Source organism: Camelina sativa, chromosome 20 (assembly GCF_030686135.1).
Source record: "Camelina sativa cultivar CO46 ecotype springtype chromosome 20, ASM3068613v1".
NCBI classification, from domain to species: Eukaryota; Viridiplantae; Streptophyta; class Magnoliopsida; order Brassicales; family Brassicaceae; genus Camelina; species Camelina sativa.
Genome location: NC_141899.1, coordinates 5,901,222 through 5,920,441, shown reverse-complemented (window position 1 = coordinate 5,920,441; position 19,220 = coordinate 5,901,222). Strand labels below are relative to the sequence as shown.

At 35.7% G+C, this 19,220-nt stretch overlaps 4 protein-coding genes across 4 annotated transcripts; 3 read left to right on the top strand and 1 right to left on the bottom strand.

The window, feature by feature from the left end:
- Positions 1-2,254: 2,254 nt before the first annotated feature.
- LOC104769653 (protoporphyrinogen oxidase 2, chloroplastic/mitochondrial) lies at positions 2,255-6,644 on the top strand. The gene is made up of 18 exons (XM_010493920.3): positions 2,255-2,496; positions 2,618-2,669; positions 2,878-3,013; positions 3,102-3,167; positions 3,247-3,297; positions 3,414-3,470; positions 3,656-3,735; positions 3,830-3,866; positions 4,033-4,098; positions 4,185-4,225; positions 4,551-4,683; positions 4,803-4,976; positions 5,049-5,123; positions 5,352-5,475; positions 5,566-5,674; positions 5,855-5,929; positions 6,024-6,130; positions 6,268-6,644. The coding sequence occupies exons 1-18, from the start codon at positions 2,460-2,462 to the stop codon at positions 6,387-6,389; spliced, it is 1,542 nt and encodes a 513-aa protein (XP_010492222.1). The 5' UTR covers positions 2,255-2,459; the 3' UTR covers positions 6,390-6,644.
- A 1,075-nt stretch (positions 6,645-7,719) lies between these two features.
- LOC104769652 (putative inactive leucine-rich repeat receptor-like protein kinase At3g03770) lies at positions 7,720-11,567 on the top strand. The gene is made up of 7 exons (XM_010493919.2): positions 7,720-9,877; positions 9,968-10,101; positions 10,189-10,432; positions 10,522-10,733; positions 10,824-10,849; positions 10,927-11,038; positions 11,134-11,567. Exons 1-7 carry the CDS (start codon positions 8,500-8,502, stop codon positions 11,356-11,358), a joined length of 2,331 nt encoding a protein of 776 aa, XP_010492221.1. The 5' UTR covers positions 7,720-8,499; the 3' UTR covers positions 11,359-11,567.
- Positions 11,568-11,626: 59 nt separating this feature from the next.
- On the bottom strand, positions 11,627-13,901 carry LOC104769651 (3-isopropylmalate dehydrogenase 1, chloroplastic). The gene is made up of 9 exons (XM_010493917.2): positions 13,476-13,901; positions 13,251-13,380; positions 13,054-13,165; positions 12,805-12,969; positions 12,626-12,712; positions 12,422-12,538; positions 12,209-12,316; positions 11,918-12,124; positions 11,627-11,831 (listed from the first exon to the last, which is right to left on the bottom strand). The coding sequence occupies exons 1-9, from the start codon at positions 13,699-13,701 to the stop codon at positions 11,757-11,759; spliced, it is 1,227 nt and encodes a 408-aa protein (XP_010492219.1). The 5' UTR covers positions 13,702-13,901; the 3' UTR covers positions 11,627-11,756.
- A 1,417-nt stretch (positions 13,902-15,318) lies between these two features.
- LOC104769650 (triacylglycerol lipase 2-like) lies at positions 15,319-18,895 on the top strand. Its single transcript, XM_010493915.2, has 9 exons — positions 15,319-16,082; positions 16,203-16,328; positions 17,336-17,476; positions 17,572-17,682; positions 17,774-17,917; positions 18,016-18,056; positions 18,151-18,230; positions 18,319-18,414; positions 18,497-18,895. Exons 1-9 carry the CDS (start codon positions 15,879-15,881, stop codon positions 18,817-18,819), a joined length of 1,266 nt encoding a protein of 421 aa, XP_010492217.1. The 5' UTR covers positions 15,319-15,878; the 3' UTR covers positions 18,820-18,895.
- Positions 18,896-19,220: the final 325 nt, after the last annotated feature.

Here is a 19,220-nt window from a genome sequence, read left to right as displayed (position 1 = left end):
ATTGTGCCAAACCGAGAAAAGATTTGACGAAGCACGGTAGTTGTGTGCTTCGTCGACAAATTACCAACAACAATTTTGGTGTTTGGTAATGCCATTAAAGATAATTTCGATGTTATTAGATTCTAATTTATAAAGAATTTTGAAGAATTTAACAAAATCATTAAAAGTGAATAAGTGAAATTTTTTTAAAGATTGCTAGAGAGTATTCTATAGTTTTGTTGATTAGTTTTCTAAAGTCTTGTAAAGTGCTCCAAACAATCTATATATTTTGTGATATTTTTCATGACTTTGTTTTGTAGTTTGTACATAAAGTTTGTAAAATTTATGAACAAATAACATAGTAATTGAATTCATTAACAATCCTAGATTTTTTTGTTTTAATTGAATAACACAAAATTTTTATTGATTTTATAAAAGTTTGAATCCAATAATTTGTTAAGATTTTAAATAATTTTTTACAAATCACAAACTAATAACCCCAAAGTTTAACAGAATTTAACAAAATCTTGATCTAATAACAATAAATTCTACATAATATTTAAAGTGTTTAAAACTCTATTTAAATTCCAAACCAATAACCCTTAAGTGTTAACCAGAAAAAGGGGTTAATTTGGCTCAACAAACTAACAAAGTAGATTAATTCGGGAAAATGAAATAAATATCAGAAAATTATTAGAAAATAAAAATAAGAAGTATCAAATATTCACCGGTTTTACGGAAACCGCGAGTTTGGAATCATTTTCCTTGTAAATTACTAATTAGGACAAACCATGGACCACATCTCATAATCCCCTACCATAATCTGTTAACAATCATACTTAAGAATATTTATAAGTCTTAATGATTTTATGAACAACAAATCTGACTAACTAGTAACTACTTAAAGGTAAACGTGTTTAGCCTTTCTTTTTGTCGTCAATTTACCTTACACAATTTTTCTTACTCAAAACCAATCCAACAACCAAATGGATCGCTATTTTCTTTGAATTTAAAATGTAACTCCAACTATACCAGACTAAATTAAATTTAAATTGACAAAAGCGAAAACTATAAAGTATAAACACTCAAACTCAAAGTCGGAATATATAGAATATTCAAAAATTCAAATCCTCGACCATTTTTAAAATTGTTTAATTTGTTCTTCTTAGTTAATTAATTAATTAGGATGTGATGAAAGAAAGTGTAATCAAACAATGCCGATGGAATATAATCAAAAATGACAAAAGCAAAACTTTGTTACTTTATCAGTTTTGAAATTTGAAAAAGATAATGAAAGACAGTCTTACATGATTTATACGTGTGAATCAAATACTATATGATTTCGAATTCATATTAGGCGGCAGAGATTAATTATTTAATTAGTTTGCTTCAATCTTAAAGTTCCATGGCGCAAGCAAATATCATGTCTCTAATATAAATTAATCTTAAAATTTAGTCTACCTTAAAGCAAAATGACTTTTCCTTTTCATTCATCCCATGCGGTAATGCTCAAATCTAGTACACTGTAGATTCAAATTTTTGATATTGTTGTATAAATGGGCCATATAATGTTCTCGTAATCTCAGCACAACTTATTTGTTTATAATTTGATTTTCCTATTGAGCTTACTCGTTAAGTTAATATTCAAAGATGGTATGCTCAAAAAAGCAATTATTAGTAGTACTTTTCTCATAATGTAATAGTAATTATGATCTTATAGAAATTAAAAAGTACTACTTTTCAATTTCATCGATTAAACTAACTACCACGATAACTACCAACAAACTTTTGCATTCCTTTAGTTTCCCAAATGCACAATAAATTAAAATTAAAAAAACTGCCTTATGAATAACGAATGCTTTTTGGTCGGGAATACAAAATTTTAGATAAGATCTTGTTAATGTTTTTTTTTGTTGCTAAAATCTGTGTGGATTATTTGACGAGAGACGAGAGTTGATTGACCAAGTGTGTTTACGTCACCAACTATATATATATACTATAGTTTTGTTTTCGTACTTTTGTTGGTGCAAATTTAACCAATTTGGTAGAAAAGTTCACCAGCTCGTTAAGAAAACTTTGTGATGTTGAGGTTCGCACGATCCGTTTCAAAATAGAAAACGTATACTAGATCTTTCTCCTATACGTTTCAACACAAACCCATCTTTTATGTATTCGACATATAAAGCATGATCCGTCGGTACTTATGAATCATGTTTTATTGGTTTGGATGTGAAGACATTAACAAAAGGAAATAGAAGTAAAATCTTGTTTGGATACGAAGACATGAGTAAGGGCCCGTTAGAGAAAAAAACTGATGTTAATGGGCCTGAGGAAATAAAACGTCACTTTTTGTTGTCGTTTCTGAATAAGCTGAAATTTTTGCCGCTGTATTTATTTTATTTTTCTACTTTATTTCCGTCGTGCTTTCGTCTGGTCAGAAGAGATTGGAATTGTCTTGGCTTTTGCTGATAAAACAAACAATGGCGTCTGCTGCAGTAGCTGATCATGATGATACAAGTAAGTAAAAACTTTTGGGTTTTATGTCCAGTTTTCATATTCAGCTTCGGCATTCCAGAATCGTTGAACTATCTGTCTCTTTGCACTGAATTGTTTTTTTGCTAATTTCTTTTGGTTATAGAATTCGAAGCGGTTTCTGGAAAAAGAGTTGCAGTCGTAGGTGCAGGTGTAAGGTAATTTCTCATAGCAAATTCAATCTCCTGCATTGTGTTTCTTCCATCTCTTTCTCTCTATATTGTGCTGTGTGATTCTCCTGAATTTTGCTCCAGCTTTGGGTCGGTTGTGAGCTCTTTGATCTGAGTTTTATTTGTTATCAATTTTGAGTAATTGCAACCAATTAGCTCATAGATATGTTTTTTTTTTTTTAAATGGTTTTTGAAGTGGTCTTGCGGCGGCTTACAAATTGAAATCGAAGGGTTTGAATGTGACTGTGTTTGAAGCTGACGGAAGAGCAGGTGGGAAATTGAGGAGTGCTATGCATAATGGCTTGATTTGGGACCAAGGAGCTAACACTATGGTAGTTTGCTTTATCGTACAGATCTGTTTCAGTTGGTTTTAGATTATATGTCTTTCTTGATTCCGGTGTATTGCTGCATCATATGCAGACTGAGGCTGAGCCAGAAGTTGGGACTTTGCTCGATGATCTTGGCCTTCGTGACAAAAAACAATTTGTGAGTGCTTTCTTTTGTTGTTGATTTTGCTAGTTGTGTTTCTCCACCCCTCTTATTTGATCATTCTCTATTGTTTCAGCCAATTTCTCAGAAAAAGCGGTATATTGTGCGGAATGGTGTACCTGTGATGGTAAGTTGGTAACCTATACTTGTTTTCCTTGTTCTTATGGGTTGTTTATTCTTCATGTCGTGAGTTGTTCTCCTATCTAATTTACGAAGCTGAGATTTTCTCTGTTTTCATGCTAGATACCAACAAATCCGATAGCGCTGGTCACAAGTAGTGTGCTCTCTACCCAATCTAAGGTAGATTTCTCGAGATATAAATACACTGGTTATTTGTTCTTGACTCTTGATGGTCATTTGAGACATACGGTGTTTAACTTTATATGGACTACTACTACCAGAAACTAGACGCTCTTTTCTACCAATGTATTTTTATCTTATCAGTATCTCAAATATCACTAAAAGTACTAGGCCTTTACTTGCAGTTTGAAATCTTGTTGGAACCGTTTTTATGGAAGAAACATGCATTGTCTTCAAAAGTGTCAGACGCATCTGCACTAGAAAGGTGAGCCTAACTTAATTTTTTTACTCAGACCGTCAGCAATCTCAATCACAGAAATTTGGAACTTCCGTTTCACTTCCCATTGTCTCTGATGTAGTGTAAGCGGGTTCTTTCAACGCCATTTTGGACAAGAGGTTTGTCGCTACCTAATCCTAAAATTTGGTTTTAAACATTAGAATCTCATTGTTTTGTTTCAACTTTCTTTGCATGTGTCAACACCAATTCTGGACTATCTTTATCGATGTTAAAAATTGTGAACTTACTTTCATGTGTCTCGTTTTGATGTTTTTCATTTGTAAGGTTGTGGACTATCTCATCGACCCTTTCGTAGGTGGAACAAGTGCTGCGGATCCTGATTCCCTTTCAGTGAGCCACTTTGCACTTAACATATTGTCTTCGTTTATTGCTTGATTTTACTCATGTTTATATCCCTCCCTACGATTTATGATCAGATGAAGTATTCTTTTCCAGATCTCTGGAATATAGAGAAAAGGTAATCTCTCATGTAACTATCTGTATTTAACGATTTTTGCTTGAATATATTCCAAGATTCTTTTCTCTTTTAATAGGGTGATGCAATCAGGTTTTGAGTTTGTCATTCCTTTACTAGTGTCATTATATACGTGGTAATATCAAACAATTTTTTGGTTCCGTGATGTGTAGTATGGTACGCAGAAAAGTTTTACGGACAAAGATAGCATTTCTTATTTTGGGTTTGGCTACCTGGTTCTGACTTCTCTATGCTGATTCTGTGGCGATGACTGAGCTCTTTAACTGTTCTCTGGTTAGGTGCTAAATATATTATATTTTCGTTTCAGTTTTGGCTCTATTATAGTAGGCGCAGTCAAAACAAAATTTGCCGCTAAAGAGGGTAAAAGTGGAAAATCAAGGAGTTCTCCTGGCACAAAAAAGGGTTCGCGCGGGTCATTCTCTTTTAAGGGTGGAATGCAGGTGATGCATTCTCAAAATATGCCAAAAATTCTTTCATAGAAATTTTTTGCCGTACTACTCATGTTCTTCTTGCTCTGTACCACTTTGTTGTTGGTATGTTTCCACTTTGGATATTGCAGATTCTTCCTGATATGTTGTGCAAAGGACTCTCACATGATGAGCTCAATTTAGACTCCAAGGTTCTCTCTTTATCTTACGATTCTGGATCAAGACATGAGAGCTGGTCTCTAGGGTGTGTTGCTCATAGTGAGACGCAGAGACGAAACCTCCATTATGATGCTGTAATTATGACGGTTAGTAGTGTTTTCCGGACGTGATATGAAACTTGGAGAACCTCTCATCTGACAATTTTTTATGTATTATAGGCTCCTCTGTGTAATGTGAAGGAGATGGAGGTTATGAAAGGAGGACAGCCCTTTCAGCTCAACTTTCTCCCCGAGGTAATTGTGTCTTGTCTAATTTTCAGAAGTTTTTGCTTGAGAGTATTAGGCCTACATCTAGATTTAGTCCATCCTTTCGTGCTGTCTTATATTTTTCTAATCCATAACTGATAATGAAAATATTAATGTGAGACATCAAAGAACTTCATCACATGATTAGTTATCTCTTAAATGTACTCTTTATCCCAACTTAATTGCATCTTGATGTTGATCTTGTTAATTGTTCAGATCAAGTACATGCCCCTCTCGGTTATAATCACCACATTCACAAAGGAGAAAGTAAAGAGACCTCTAGAAGGCTTTGGGGTAGTCATTCCATCTAAGGAGCAAAAACATGGTTTCAGAACTCTTGGTAAGTTGTTGATGTCCTAGGCCATGATTAAAACCAATAGTCATATATTTCTCCTTTTATAATTATCAACACTTTATACTCTATATGTAGGTACACTCTTTTCCTCGATGATGTTTCCAGATCGGTGCCCTAGTGACCTTCATCTATATACAACTTTTATTGGTGGGAGTAGGAACCAGGAACTAGCCAAAGCTTCCACGTAAGAAATCTGACTGCTTTAAAATTTTCAGAGCATTTCAACACAAACTCAACCATGTTAAGTCACTAAAATTGTGATGCACGATCGTTTTGAAGCTACGAATTATTAAGACATTTATACCATTTTTCCCATCCTTCATCTGATTCTTTCTAAATCTCTTTTCCGGTTCTATATTTGTAGAGATGAATTGAAACAAGTTGTGACTTCTGACCTTCAGCGACTTTTGGGGGTCGAAGGTGAACCTGAGTTTGTCAAGTATGTGAAATTTGGAGTTTTTTTTTTCATTTTATCGTTTACTGTATGAAAAAGGAGATTACCCTTATATATCAACAATATATGTTAATTGCAGCCATTACTACTGGAGGAAAGCATTCCCATTGTATGACAGCAGCTATGACACGGTCATGGAAGCTGTTGACAAGATGGAGAAAGATCTACCCGGGTTCTTCTACGCAGGTTACTTCGATAAAAGTTTCAGTCTTGTAGATAGAAAGCATTAAATATATGATCCATGATGATGAATGTAGCCAGTCTATGGTCTTGAGATGATTCATTGCAGTTATTTATCTATTGTGCACGACAAAAATGAACAGGTAATCATCGAGGAGGGCTATCTGTTGGGAAATCAATCGCATCAGGTTGCAAAGCAGCTGATCTTGTGATCTCATACCTGGAGTCTTGCTCAAATGATAAGAAACCAGAGGATAGCTTATGAACAGTGTCAAGGTTCGTCCCTTTTTATGACTTAATTTGTAAACTTGTAAAAGGCAAAGAAGCCGAGGGATTAGCCAACAAACTCAACAAAACCCAGAGTCACATAGACTCAATAATTCCAGCATAAATCCATGTTAATGTTTTGTCTGTATTGAGTGTATTCTTGTTGCATCACTGATCTGGTTTGTCTCGGTAGAAAAACATGATAGTGTAGATTTCAGGATTAAAGAATCCTTATAAAAAAATTTTGCTGATATTTTCTTATCTTGGAGATCTCATTTTTGTTCTCTAGACAAGTTGTAGAGAAACTTGTTTGGTTTTTGGTGAAGGGGATGTTGATGTTTTGCGTGTTTTTTCTCCAAAGCCACAACCAAGAGATGGTCCCAAAAAGGTTATCAGAATGTCAGGTGTTAGTATCTGAATGTCCATGTCTGTTCGTCCCACATGCTCTTACCGTTCTTATTTTATGGAGTCTTATGTTTTGTCTCATCTTTCTACTATAAAGCGTTATCTGTCTTAACCCATTTTGTCTTGGTAAGTCTCTTGTTGATACTAAAGCAGCATCAAAATTAGAGCTTGCATTGTTCTATTCCTTTTGTTCCTTTTGTGGTGTGCTTAATTGAATATATAAATAGGAGAAAATAAGTTCACAACTATGATGATTACATACTTTTATGTTTAGGTTATTTTGTTGGGACTTATTAAAACATCATGATGACTAGGTTCGGCTTATGATATTACTGTCGAATATTATAAAGAGTAAATACCATGTAAATGCTAACGAAAGTATAGGTATTATAAGCCAAATTTTAACACATACTATTGTGGTTATACATTCACAGTCATCAATTTATAAAAATACCAAATTGTTGTTAACAGTTGCTCTTAAACAAGAGTGAAGAAACATCTCAGTGTTGATATTTTAAGAATATTGACGCATGTGAGACCAAAAAAAGAAGGTAATTAAGATGATGGTCCGGTCGCTGAGACCTGTGGGACACCTGCAATGTGGGCCTTGAAACTTTAACAAAGCATAATCACTACCTTTGCCTGCGACAAAAATACTTACTTGCCCTTATAGACATTTAACAAAGCACAATGTAGACCACCAGTCTTGATAGACATTTTGGTCTCAAAACATGTGGATTGGTGTTTTCAGATGGTTGATAAAGTTACCTAACTAGATATGCTATTATACGGTTGTGAATGATATCACTATTTATTAGCATATTTGTCCTTCAACGAAAGCTACTTCTACCGGACACTATTTCGTAGAGCAAAAGCTTCGCTTTGTCATGTATAAATATAACCATTTGGTATAGAAGTAGAAAGGGCAGTTTGGTGAATTAACATGACATGGAATCTAATCACACACATAAACCAATGTTTAAAAACTTACTATAAACAAAGTGGGGAAGATGAAGAAGAAGAAGAAGAGACATGTGTTAACGGCATCTTCTATGGAGTCAACCAAAGTCACAATTTGCATTTTACATTACATTAAACAACCAATAATCATACTTTAGTTTATACCAAAATTTAAATTCAAAATTTTTATTATTTTACAAAGACAATTGCTCATAAAAAGGAACAAACTTTCATCAAATTGAGTGCACCTTTTTTCTGCTTTGTGATTGTTTCTGACTGACCCACATTACTGAATTTTACTGTTTCTGTTGTAAAGAAGAAGAAGAAGAAGCAAAAAAAATGATGCTTTGAAATCTCTTATTTTGTCAAGTCCTCTCAGGGTAAAATACAGAAAGCCGCCATTAATGCTGCTCTCAAACCCTTTCGTCATTATTCATTAATGCTCTTATCACCTTCTTCTCTACTCTCTAGCTTTCCCAGATTCTTTCTCGTCTATGTGTTGAATAATCCAACACACACACAAGAATACCGACATTCCCTAAACCCTTGATTTCTGCATTTGTCCTCACTCTCTCTTCACTCTTCTTCTCCTGACCTCTCTTTTCACGGATTTGATTGTACACTCATTATTTCCTTTTGGGAGCGTCTGGGATCACGAGCTTAGTTTGACTTGAGTTGACACTAATTCTAATTCTAGGGTTCTGTTTTAATTCTGCTACTTCATCTTCTTTTTGTCCCCTGGAATGATGGAACATTCAAAGTTCTTACCTTTGCTCTTTCTTTCATGGGTTATGTTCTTACAAAGCACACATCAACTCCAGAACTCACAGACCCAAGTCCTGTATCAGCTCAGGAAGCATCTGGAATTCCCTAAAGCTCTTGAATCTTGGGGAAGTTACTATGGAGATTTATGTGTAATCCCTGCAACTGCTCACATGAGCATCACCTGTCAAGGCAATTCGGTCACGGAGCTTAAAGTCATGGGGGACAAGCTTTTTAAACCACCGTTTGGTATGTTTGATGGGTCTTCACTTCCAAATCACACTCTGTCTCAAGCATTCTTAATTGATTCTTTTGTTACCACGTTGACAAGGCTTACAAGCTTGAGGGTTCTTAGCTTAGTGTCTCTAGGTATCTATGGTGAGTTACCAGGGAAGATCCATCGGTTGAATTCTCTAGAGTACTTGGATTTGAGTTCGAATTATCTCTTTGGTTCTGTCCCTCTTGATTTATCTAGATTGGTGTTGCTTCAAAGTCTGATGCTTGATGGGAATTACTTCAACGGCAGTGTTCCAGACACGTTGGATTCCTTGACCAATCTTACTGTTCTTAGTTTAAAGAACAATCGGTTCAAAGGTCCGTTTCCTTCTTCAGTTTGCAGAATTGGAAGACTAACAAATCTTGCTCTATCACACAATGAGATTTCTGGTAAGTTGCCTGATCTCAGCAAGTTAAGTCATCTGCATATGCTGGATCTGAGAGAGAACCACTTGGACTCTGAACTACCTGTGATGCCTAATAGATTAGTTACTGTTCTACTGAGCAAGAACTCCTTCTCTGGAGAGATTCCTAGACGTTTTGGCAGTTTGTCTCAGCTTCAGCATCTTGACTTGTCGTTTAATCATCTAACTGGAACTCCTTCTCGGTTCTTGTTCTCTTTGCCAAACATTAGTTACTTAGACTTGGCATCTAACAACCTCAGTGGGAAGCTACCGCTTAATCTGACCTGTGGAGGCAAACTCGGATTTGTGGATTTGTCGAATAACAGATTAATAGGGACTCCTCCCCGTTGCTTAGCAGGAGCTTCCGGCGAGAGAGTTGTTAAACTCGGTGGAAACTGCTTGGCCATAATTGGTAGTCGTGATCAGCATCAAGAATTCTTATGTGAAGAGACTGAAACTGAGGGAAAACAGTTGCAAGGAAGAAAGATTGGGATTTTGGTAGCTGTAATTGGTGGAGCTGTTCTTGTTCTTGTGCTTTTTGTGTTAGGACTTCTTCTGTTATGCACAAACCGCTGCTCTTGCTGTTGCTCAAGAGAAAAGTCAGTGCCGCAAACTCGGCTTAAGGTTGTGACAGATAATTCACACACCAGTCTCTCCTCTGAAGTTCTTGCTAGTGCAAGTGAGTAATTTTGACTCAAAGTGTAGCCTTCTGTCTGCTAGAAATTGTCTTTCATGAATTTAAATATCCTTGTATGATTTCTTCTTGCAGGGTTAATCTCTCAAACAGCAAAGCTAGGTGCACAAGGTGTGCCCTCATGCCGGTCGTTTTCTTTTGAAGAGTTAAAGGAAGCCACAGATGATTTTGATTCATCACGTTTCTTAGGAGAAGGCTCCCTTGGAAAGGTATGGTTTGTCTAACGCAAAATTAATACTTGTGATCATCTCACCATCAGTCATTTGCTTTACTCTGCTTGTTTTCACTCTTTGCAGCTATACAGAGGAACACTGGAAAACGGAAGTTCCATAGCTATCAGATGTCTAGTTTTATCAAGGAAATTCTCCAGCCAGAGTATCAGAGGTCACTTAGATTGGATGTCTAAGCTGAACCATCCTCATCTCCTTAGCTTCTTGGGTCATTGCACTCAAACCAGCGGAGAACACGATCCTGCAGCGACCATACTCTACCTTGTCTACGAGTATATGCCCAACGGGAGCTACCGCACACATCTATCAGGTCAGGTTGACATGTGTAGTAAACATAATGTTAAATTAAACACTCTGTACTTGGAAACTCAATGTTGTTAGAATATTTTTTATTTGTAGATTCTTTCTCGGAGAAGATCCTGACGTGGCCAAATCGGTTAGCAATTCTTATTGAGATAGCAAAGGCAGTTCATTTTCTTCACACCGGTGTAATGCCTGGTTCATTCAAAAATCATTTGAAGACGAACAACATTTTGCTTGACGAACACAAGATTGCAAAGCTTAGTGACTATGGAGTCTCTGCCATCATTGAAGAGAATGAAAAGCTCGAGGTTTGCTTTCTTTGACTCTATTAATCTCCATTTTGTCTTCTCTTCTTTGATACTAAGTCACTGCTTTCCTTCTGCTTCTACATTTTGCAGACAAAGTCAGAAACCCACAAGTCAAAGTATGTATCTTTTGCCCTTCTATTTCAAAACTACATGGCATTTAGGAGATACTCATTCAAACTTGTGGATTTTCCAGAAAAATGGCTAAAAGAGAGGATGATGTGTACAACTTCGGATTCATACTTCTGGAATCTTTGATAGGACCAGTGCCCACTACAAAAGGAGAGGCCTTTCTTCTCAACGAAATGGTACCAAAGAGAAAAAAAAGCAAATCTTTATCATTGTTATTTGCTTGAGACAATGTTAGTTAATAGCTGTTGTTGCAACTTTTGTCTTTTTGCAGACATCATTTGGGAGCCAAGATGGTCGGCAAAAAATAGTAAGTCCAGCCGTCCTAACAACAAGCTCACAGGAGTCTTTATCGATTGCGATCTCAATCGCCAACAAATGCGTTTTGCTTGAACCGTCAGCAAGACCTTCCTTTGAAGACGTTTTATGGAACTTACAATACGCAGCTCAAATGCAGTCTGCCGCAGATGCTGAACGCAAATCTGATACTTCATCATGAATCACACAAGGCTAGCTAATCTAATGATTGATATAGTTTTTTCGGTTTTTTAAAATGTAAAGTCTTACAAGTTTGGTTTTTCAGTAAAAAAAATGTAAGACTCTTGCGAGTAAGAATATAGTTTCTTTTCTTCTCTTGAATTTTATTACTATGTAAATATTGATTGAAGATATTATGTTTGTTGTTTGAGAGAACTTCTCATTATTCAAGAACAAGGTAGTAAGTGAGGCAGGATGTTAAAAAGCTTTTGGAGAAACTTGTCTTTGAATTTCAGAATCAATCATAATTCTTTATTAATTTGTTGAAAAGCTAGAATATTCCGGTTTCTGATACATGGATTAGCATATAAGTAACCGTAAAACAAAGGCCTACACACTTTTGGCAAATCATGAATACACTTAAACAGTAGCTGGAACTTTGGCGTCCACTGATTTGAGCACCTCCGCTCCCATTTCTTTGCATCCCACCAGTTTCTGCATTTTCAAAACACAAGACCCTTAAGTATATATATTGTTTACTAACTTATAGAATCAAATAATAGAAGTCAGCAAACACATACATTTCCGGGGGAGTAGATGTCTCCAGTTCTGAACCCTCTGCTCAGAGCATCCATGACCGCGTCTTCAATCCTCTTTGCAGCTTTTTCTTCTCCAAGTCCATATTTCAGAAGCATCGCAGCGCTGAGAATAGTAGCCAATGGGTTTGCCTTGTCTTGTCCAGCTATATCTGGTGCAGAACCGTGTATAGGTTCAAAGAGTCCAGGTCCCTGATTACAGTCACAAGTTTAACATTCTCAGATATGGTTATAAACCTCAGGAACCTTGAAAGATTTTTGTATAAATTTGCTTACCGATTCACTGAGACTAGCAGATGGAAGCATTCCAATGCTTCCAGTGATCATTGAAGCTTCATCAGATAATATATCACCAAAAATGTTATTGGTGACGATTGTGTCAAACTGCAATGTTTTATAAGAAAAGAACGCCGTGTGAGAACTAATAAGTCCACTCTTATGTTAGTAGCTTAATCAACGGATAAGTTTTGATATATGTGCGACGAGCACCTGTTTGGGGTCACGGATAAGCTGCATTGCAGCATTATCAACATACATATGTGATAGTTCAACATCTGGATATTCAGAGGCTAACGCTGTTACTCTTTTCCTCCACAGTACTGATGCCTATATGAAAAACAATCATATAAGCATTACTAAAGATAAAAAACACACAAAAAGTGGAAAAACAATTCAAGAATTGATCAGACGTACATCCAACACATTGGCTTTGTCGACAGAACAAAGCTTGCCACGCCTTTTCCTAGCAGTCTCAAACGCAACACGAGCAATTCTGTCGATCTAAAAAAAAACATAAGCAATGCATTAATATACACATCATATGTAGCCAATATTGTAATAGAGCTAGCAGGTTGTGAAGAGTTAGTAAGTACCTCGTGAGCAGCGTAGATCTCTGTACTAATGCCGACTTCTTCGCCATTTTCATTGATGGATATGCCTCTTGGCTCTCCAAAGTAAATACCACCAGTGAGCTCTCTTACAATCATCATATCAACACCTTCTGCTACTTCTTTCTTCAATGTGGAAGCATCAGCTAACTGAAAAGGCAATAAGTTTGTTTATTTACAACTGCTAGCAAAAATCCAAATGCTTAGCATATATAAAACCGAAGATATCAATACCTGTGGCAAAACTGTAGCAGGTCTTAAATTTGCAAAGACTTTGAGATCTCTTCGTAGGTAAAACAGAGCCATCTCAGGTCTCAGATGTTTCTCATTCTTGTCCCATTTGTACCTGAACAAGATTCATTCATCTAAAACTGATCAACAAGAGAATATACATGGAAACAGATTTTTTGAAAGAAACAAGACACACATACCCTCCAATAGCTCCAAGAAGTATAGCATCAGAATTTTTAGCAGCTGTGAAAGATTCCTCTGGCATGGGAACTCCAACCAAATCCAAGGCTGCTCCTCCGACAGGCATCTCTTGGAAATCAAACTCCAGTCCTGTGATACAAAAGCAAAGACACAAATATATCTACTGTCTCAGCAAAAACAAAATCGATGACGAGAACAAGAAACATTGAGAAAGAGACAAGAACCTTCAAGAGATCCAGCTTTCTCGAGCACGCTCTTAGCAACAGATATAACTTCTGGACCGATGCCGTCACCGGGAAGGAGAGCGATGTTAAACCGTTTTTTCCCCGGTGAAGCTGCGGCGCACCTAATTAGAGACGGTGCATGATACTGATTATTTAGGGAAGTGTATTTTCCGGGGACGATCTTGTTGGAACTTAGTCGGATGTTCGTTTGCAAAAACGACGCCATTTTCTTATGGAGGAGACTCGGAAATTTTTGAAATTGTGACGAGTGAATGTCAGTCACACTACTTATATAACATAAAAGTTTATGGTACTTAGATAGGTGTGCACGTTTTTTTGAATTCGCATAAAACGTTTTTGAATTTGCATTAATTAAGCTTCAACGATTTATAAATGTCTTTTGCTTATTAAAATGTCTTAAACTATATCCTTTTTACCTATAAACTGGTGAGCCAGCTCAAGACTCGAGTTGTTGAGATGTATTTTATAAGAAGGTCCTTTCTCTTTAACGATTATTAAATACTTGCCATGGCGTTTTTTAGTATAAGTAGAGCCATATTACAATTGGGTTGACCCATTTAAAGTCATTAACATTGGGCCGCTTATTTTATATAGCCCATAAATATCAAGTAGAAGGATTCGTGTTTTTTTAAGGATGAACACAGTTTTCTTTTTTTGGTCGGAAGGATGAACACAGTTTTTTTTGTTAAACGCAGTATCCAGACCACACAGTGATCTGACTAGTCCACTGGGCCTAAGCCCGCGACCAGGGATTTTTAAGCCTCCACTTAAGGGTCCCCTGGAACTGGTAGTCTGCGGCGCCAGAGCAAGTCCGCATGTAAATTCCCTAGTGGCCAGAATCGAACCCGGGTGGCGGGCGCCTCAGCCGAGGTTCCTTTACCTTCGGGGACATCCGATAAAATTGGGATGAACACAGTTTTCTAACATGAAAGATTAAACGTGTCACAAAAATTTATTATCAAAGTACCTAAACTGAAGTCTAACGTAACTAACCAAAATAGTCTATCAAAATAATTAGCATACAATAGAATCGATCATCGAATCTGGAGAAATAATGAGTTTACTCCTTGTACTAAACGCGGGGCCAGTACACCAGCACGCGAGAGAGTTATGGTCGATTATTTTGATAGTTTGTAAATGTGTGATACGTATCTGTGTTCGTAGGGGATAGCTAGGGGATGATAGTGTTGAAATGTGAACACAAAATATAAAAGCAAGACTTGGTCTACAAATTATTTGGAACATTGTGTGCCCCCCAAATAATTTATATTATCTAAACGTATCATGTCTCGAGGTATTTTTTTTGTTTGTATATTTTTACTACCCTGCGTACGTACACTATGTGACAGTGCAGAGTGTGAAATGAAAGCAAACCGATGTAGAATGTTAAGTTTTAATTGAAAAAAATTGATTAGAGTTTCAGAAGAAAACAAGTAATGGAAGCTGGTGTCATAGTCCCACTTACCCGTCGTCCCTACAGCATCTCCAGTCGCCTTTAACAGTTTCTTCTTTCGTCTTATCTTTTTTTTTTTTTGTTAATATATTTAAAACATTTATATGATATTAATTTGAGATCTCAGAGATTTAACATTTACTTATTATTATCTTTCCATTTTGTTTGTAGTCAACTATTTTCTTTTCATTTATTTTGTTTAGATTGCTTTTCTTACTATTGACCACTCATTAAATTAGTAAACTGTATGTAGGATATGAAATTCTCTCTATCAAATTTTTGCTTTTTATATATGTTGTAATCAATACAATCATATGATATATATATTGTTTTTTTATTATAAATAATAGTTATTTTCTAGCTACATTTAGCAATGGGGGATGTATTTCCTTTAGTTTTTTTTTACTAGCATGAGATTTTCTGAAAAATTCTTATTTCTCTAAGATTACTTTTTCATTCATCTCAGTTACGTAATATTCTAAATGTTTTTTATCATATAACCTCTTGCTCTCTGGAATAACATAGAAATCATGGCATGATCACTGATTCACCACTTGTAGCAACTATAATAAATGTAGTCTCAACGATTCAGTGCATGATTCACTACTTCTAGAAACTATTCATTGTTTTCTTTGGTACATGATTCAAATCTTGATTTTTATGTTTACACCATAAATTGGTCTTTAAAAAAAACAGAATCTTTTTTGTCAAAATTATAAATTTGTTTCCTAAAAATAATATTATAAAAGGCAATCGACGGGGGTCCAACATACCATTTTGTTTATATCCATACTTAACGTAAGTTATTATTATTATTATTATTATTATTAGCCAACTCAACTCCATTTCAATTATCTTATCAGCCATCCCTTCTCTATATAAAATCCGTTTCACTTTAATTCCTAAAACGTGTCAACCCCCCTATCTCGATGGCCGGTTCGGTTATGGTTCCGTCCGTTTCAATCTGTTTACCCTTATGTGTCTTAATCTTCGTCGCTCCTTTCCTAATAAAACCCCTCGAAGCTCGTGGAAACTTCGGCAGGCTTCCCGGAAAGCCACCGCAGAGGACTGCTTCCGATGGCATATGCGCTTCTTCTGTCCACGTATATGGTTACAAATGCGAAGAACATGATGTATGTATGACATTCTCTTTTCTTTTTTTTTCTTATTAGAAAGTTAGTAATGATGATTATTCATAAATATATATATATATTAACTGATGGAGATGTGATATGAATCGATAAATTACGAAGGTGGTGACCCAAGATGGGTACATATTGAATATGCAAAGGATACCGGAAGGACGAGCCGGCGCCGGCGCCGGCACCGGAACTGGGGGGAAGAGACAACCTGTCCTAATACAACATGGAATACTTGTCGTAAGTTCTAATCTTCTCTTCACCCTTTTGCATCGCATTAGCCGTCCGTTAATTTGTGTACATACACGCATGCTACTTCTATCTGCAGTTAATTATTGTGGTATCATGAAACTTTATATGCTGTTTTCCATTATATAGATTTTTTTGAAAGTAAGAAAAAAAAAAAAAAAAAAAAAAAAAAGTGGAAAGAAACGTCATTACGTCAAGGGAAAGTGAGAATTACATTATTAGGTGGAAGACTTTATACCAGTTTTCCACAAGTTATGCAATTGAAGTACATGTGCAATTATGCATACGTTTTATTTCAATATGATCAACATTTATATATGTGGACCAAAACCAAATGTGTATACTTCTAGTGCATATATGCCTCATCAACAAGTATATATGTACACGTATATACGGTATATTTGTATCGTGGTCTAGCTACTCTAGTACTGCTAGTCTCTCTATATTTGCGAGTTTGAACATATATAAAAGTAAGAATAGATTTATAAATGCGTATCCTAGTGGTGAGTAAAATTAACAATAAATTATAAAGAGACAGCATGAGTGTTTAACATGTGTGTCCAACAGATAAAGTGATAAATTGAGCGTTACTAGAAAGGTTAAATTAAAACAAACTCAACTGATAAAACAGCTTTTCTGGTATGGGAGAATGGTTGTACCGTACGTAAGTGTGATATTATATAAATAACCGTGTCGATTCATTCTAGTACTCATCGAATTCTACAAAAAAATTATTGAAGAAGTGCATATCATACTTGATGAGGTCACCAGATGAGTACAATTTTTATCAGTCTACAAAAATGAAATTACCTTATGACGCATGCAGATATCGTACACTGTCACTTCTGATGATTTTGACAAAATTGTCCTTTATTTCTATATTGTTTACACTACTCAAACATAGCTTAAATTATACTATATGCATACTCACTCTGCCTACGATATAAATATTGTATAAGTACAATCGAAGAAATTGTAAAGATTGGTTAAATGTGCAGGATGGGATGTCATGGCTGTTGAATCCAGCGGATCAAAACCTGCCGTTGATTTTGGCGGACCAAGGATTCGATGTGTGGATGGGGAACACAAGAGGGACTAGATTCAGCAGAAGACACAAATACCTTGACCCTTCTCAAAAGGTGGTCACTTAAACCAATTTTTTGTAACCAGTAGATTACGTACTCTTTACTAAATAAACTGAATTATTAACATCGGTGGAACTTTGGACATATAGGCTTTCTGGGACTGGACGTGGGACGAGCTTGTGAGTTATGATCTGCCAGCTATGTTTGACCATATCCACGGCCTAACAGGCCAAAAGATTCATTACCTCGGACACTCTCTGGTGGGTCCAACGTTATCAACATATATACATTTTTCTCTGTTTCTTTTAGTAATCAGAAATAAAAGAATGATAATTATGAATAATATGTCAGGGGACGTTAATAGGATTTGCGTCGTTCTCGGAAAAAGGATTGGTGGATAAAGTGCGATCTGCGGCAATGTTGAGTCCCATTGCTTATCTCAGCCACATGACCACCGTCATTGGCGACATCGCCGCCAGATCTTTCATCGCCGAGGTCCCCTAGCTCCTGATCCCTTTTAATTCCATTTTCTTTATATAAATTAATAAATTTTGTGCCTATATTTATCAAAATTTATCGTCTTTCAAATATAGGCCACCGCCATTATTGGATTGGCAGAGTTTAACCCCAAAAGGTAAAAAATCTTCACCCTTTATTTTTCTTAAAATATGCTTGTGACTAGCTTAACTGATTTGATTATATGTTTAATAATTAAACAACATTGGCAGTGGATTAGTAGGGGCTTTTATAAAGGCTATATGCCTCAAAGCGGGGGTCGACTGTTATGATTTAATCTCTGTTATCACCGGTAATGCTACAACTAAAATTCACTAATCTACCATTGATAATTTTAACTATACATATTAAGTACGTAATTTTTTTAAAAAAATATATAGGAAAGAATTGTTGCCTTAACGCAACAACCATTGATCTGTTCCTTGCGAACGAACCTCAATCTACTTCTACCAAGAACATGATCCACCTTTCTCAAAGTAAGTGAAACAAAAAATTCCCATATTATTTTTACATATTTACAAACCTTATATTAATTGTTCAATAAACATTTTATGGTAGCGGTAAGAGACAAACAGTTGAGAAAATACAACTATGGAAGCAGTGATCGAAACATAAAACATTACGGTCAAGCGACACCACCGGGTTACAACATATCGGCGATCCCACACGATCTCCCGCTTTTCTTCAGCTACGGCGGTTTGGACTGCCTGGCCGATGTGAAAGACGTGGAGTTTCTCCTTGACCAGTTCAAGTTTCACGACGTCAACAAGATGAATGTGCAGTTTGTGAAAGACTATGCTCATGCTGATTTCATCATGGGTGTTACTGCCAAAGACGTTGTTTACAACCAAGTTGCTACCTTTTTCAAACAACAAGTTTGATTTTATAATTACCATATCATTAATTTATGTAGTAATTTTGCATGTGCCTATCCATATTAAGCCCATAATTCTTCAATTGTTTTGTTTTGCCCAAACAAATGGGCACAATAAAGCAAGTTAAAAATAAAAATAAAGAAAAAAAATAAATAAAGCAAGTTATATGTCTATCATCTACTAATTTAATTTGTTTCTTTTAAAATCTAAATACAATGTAGCAAAAGCAACCATTATCAATCTATGTTTGAGTTATTAACAAATTTAAGAAAGAAAAAAACTATACCATAAGCATATGTTTATATTTTTATTTTAAATAATAACTTTGATATTTCTTAAAAAATAAATGAAATTGTAGATCTACATATTCATACTTGATAGTTGATAAAAGAAAAACCTATAATAAA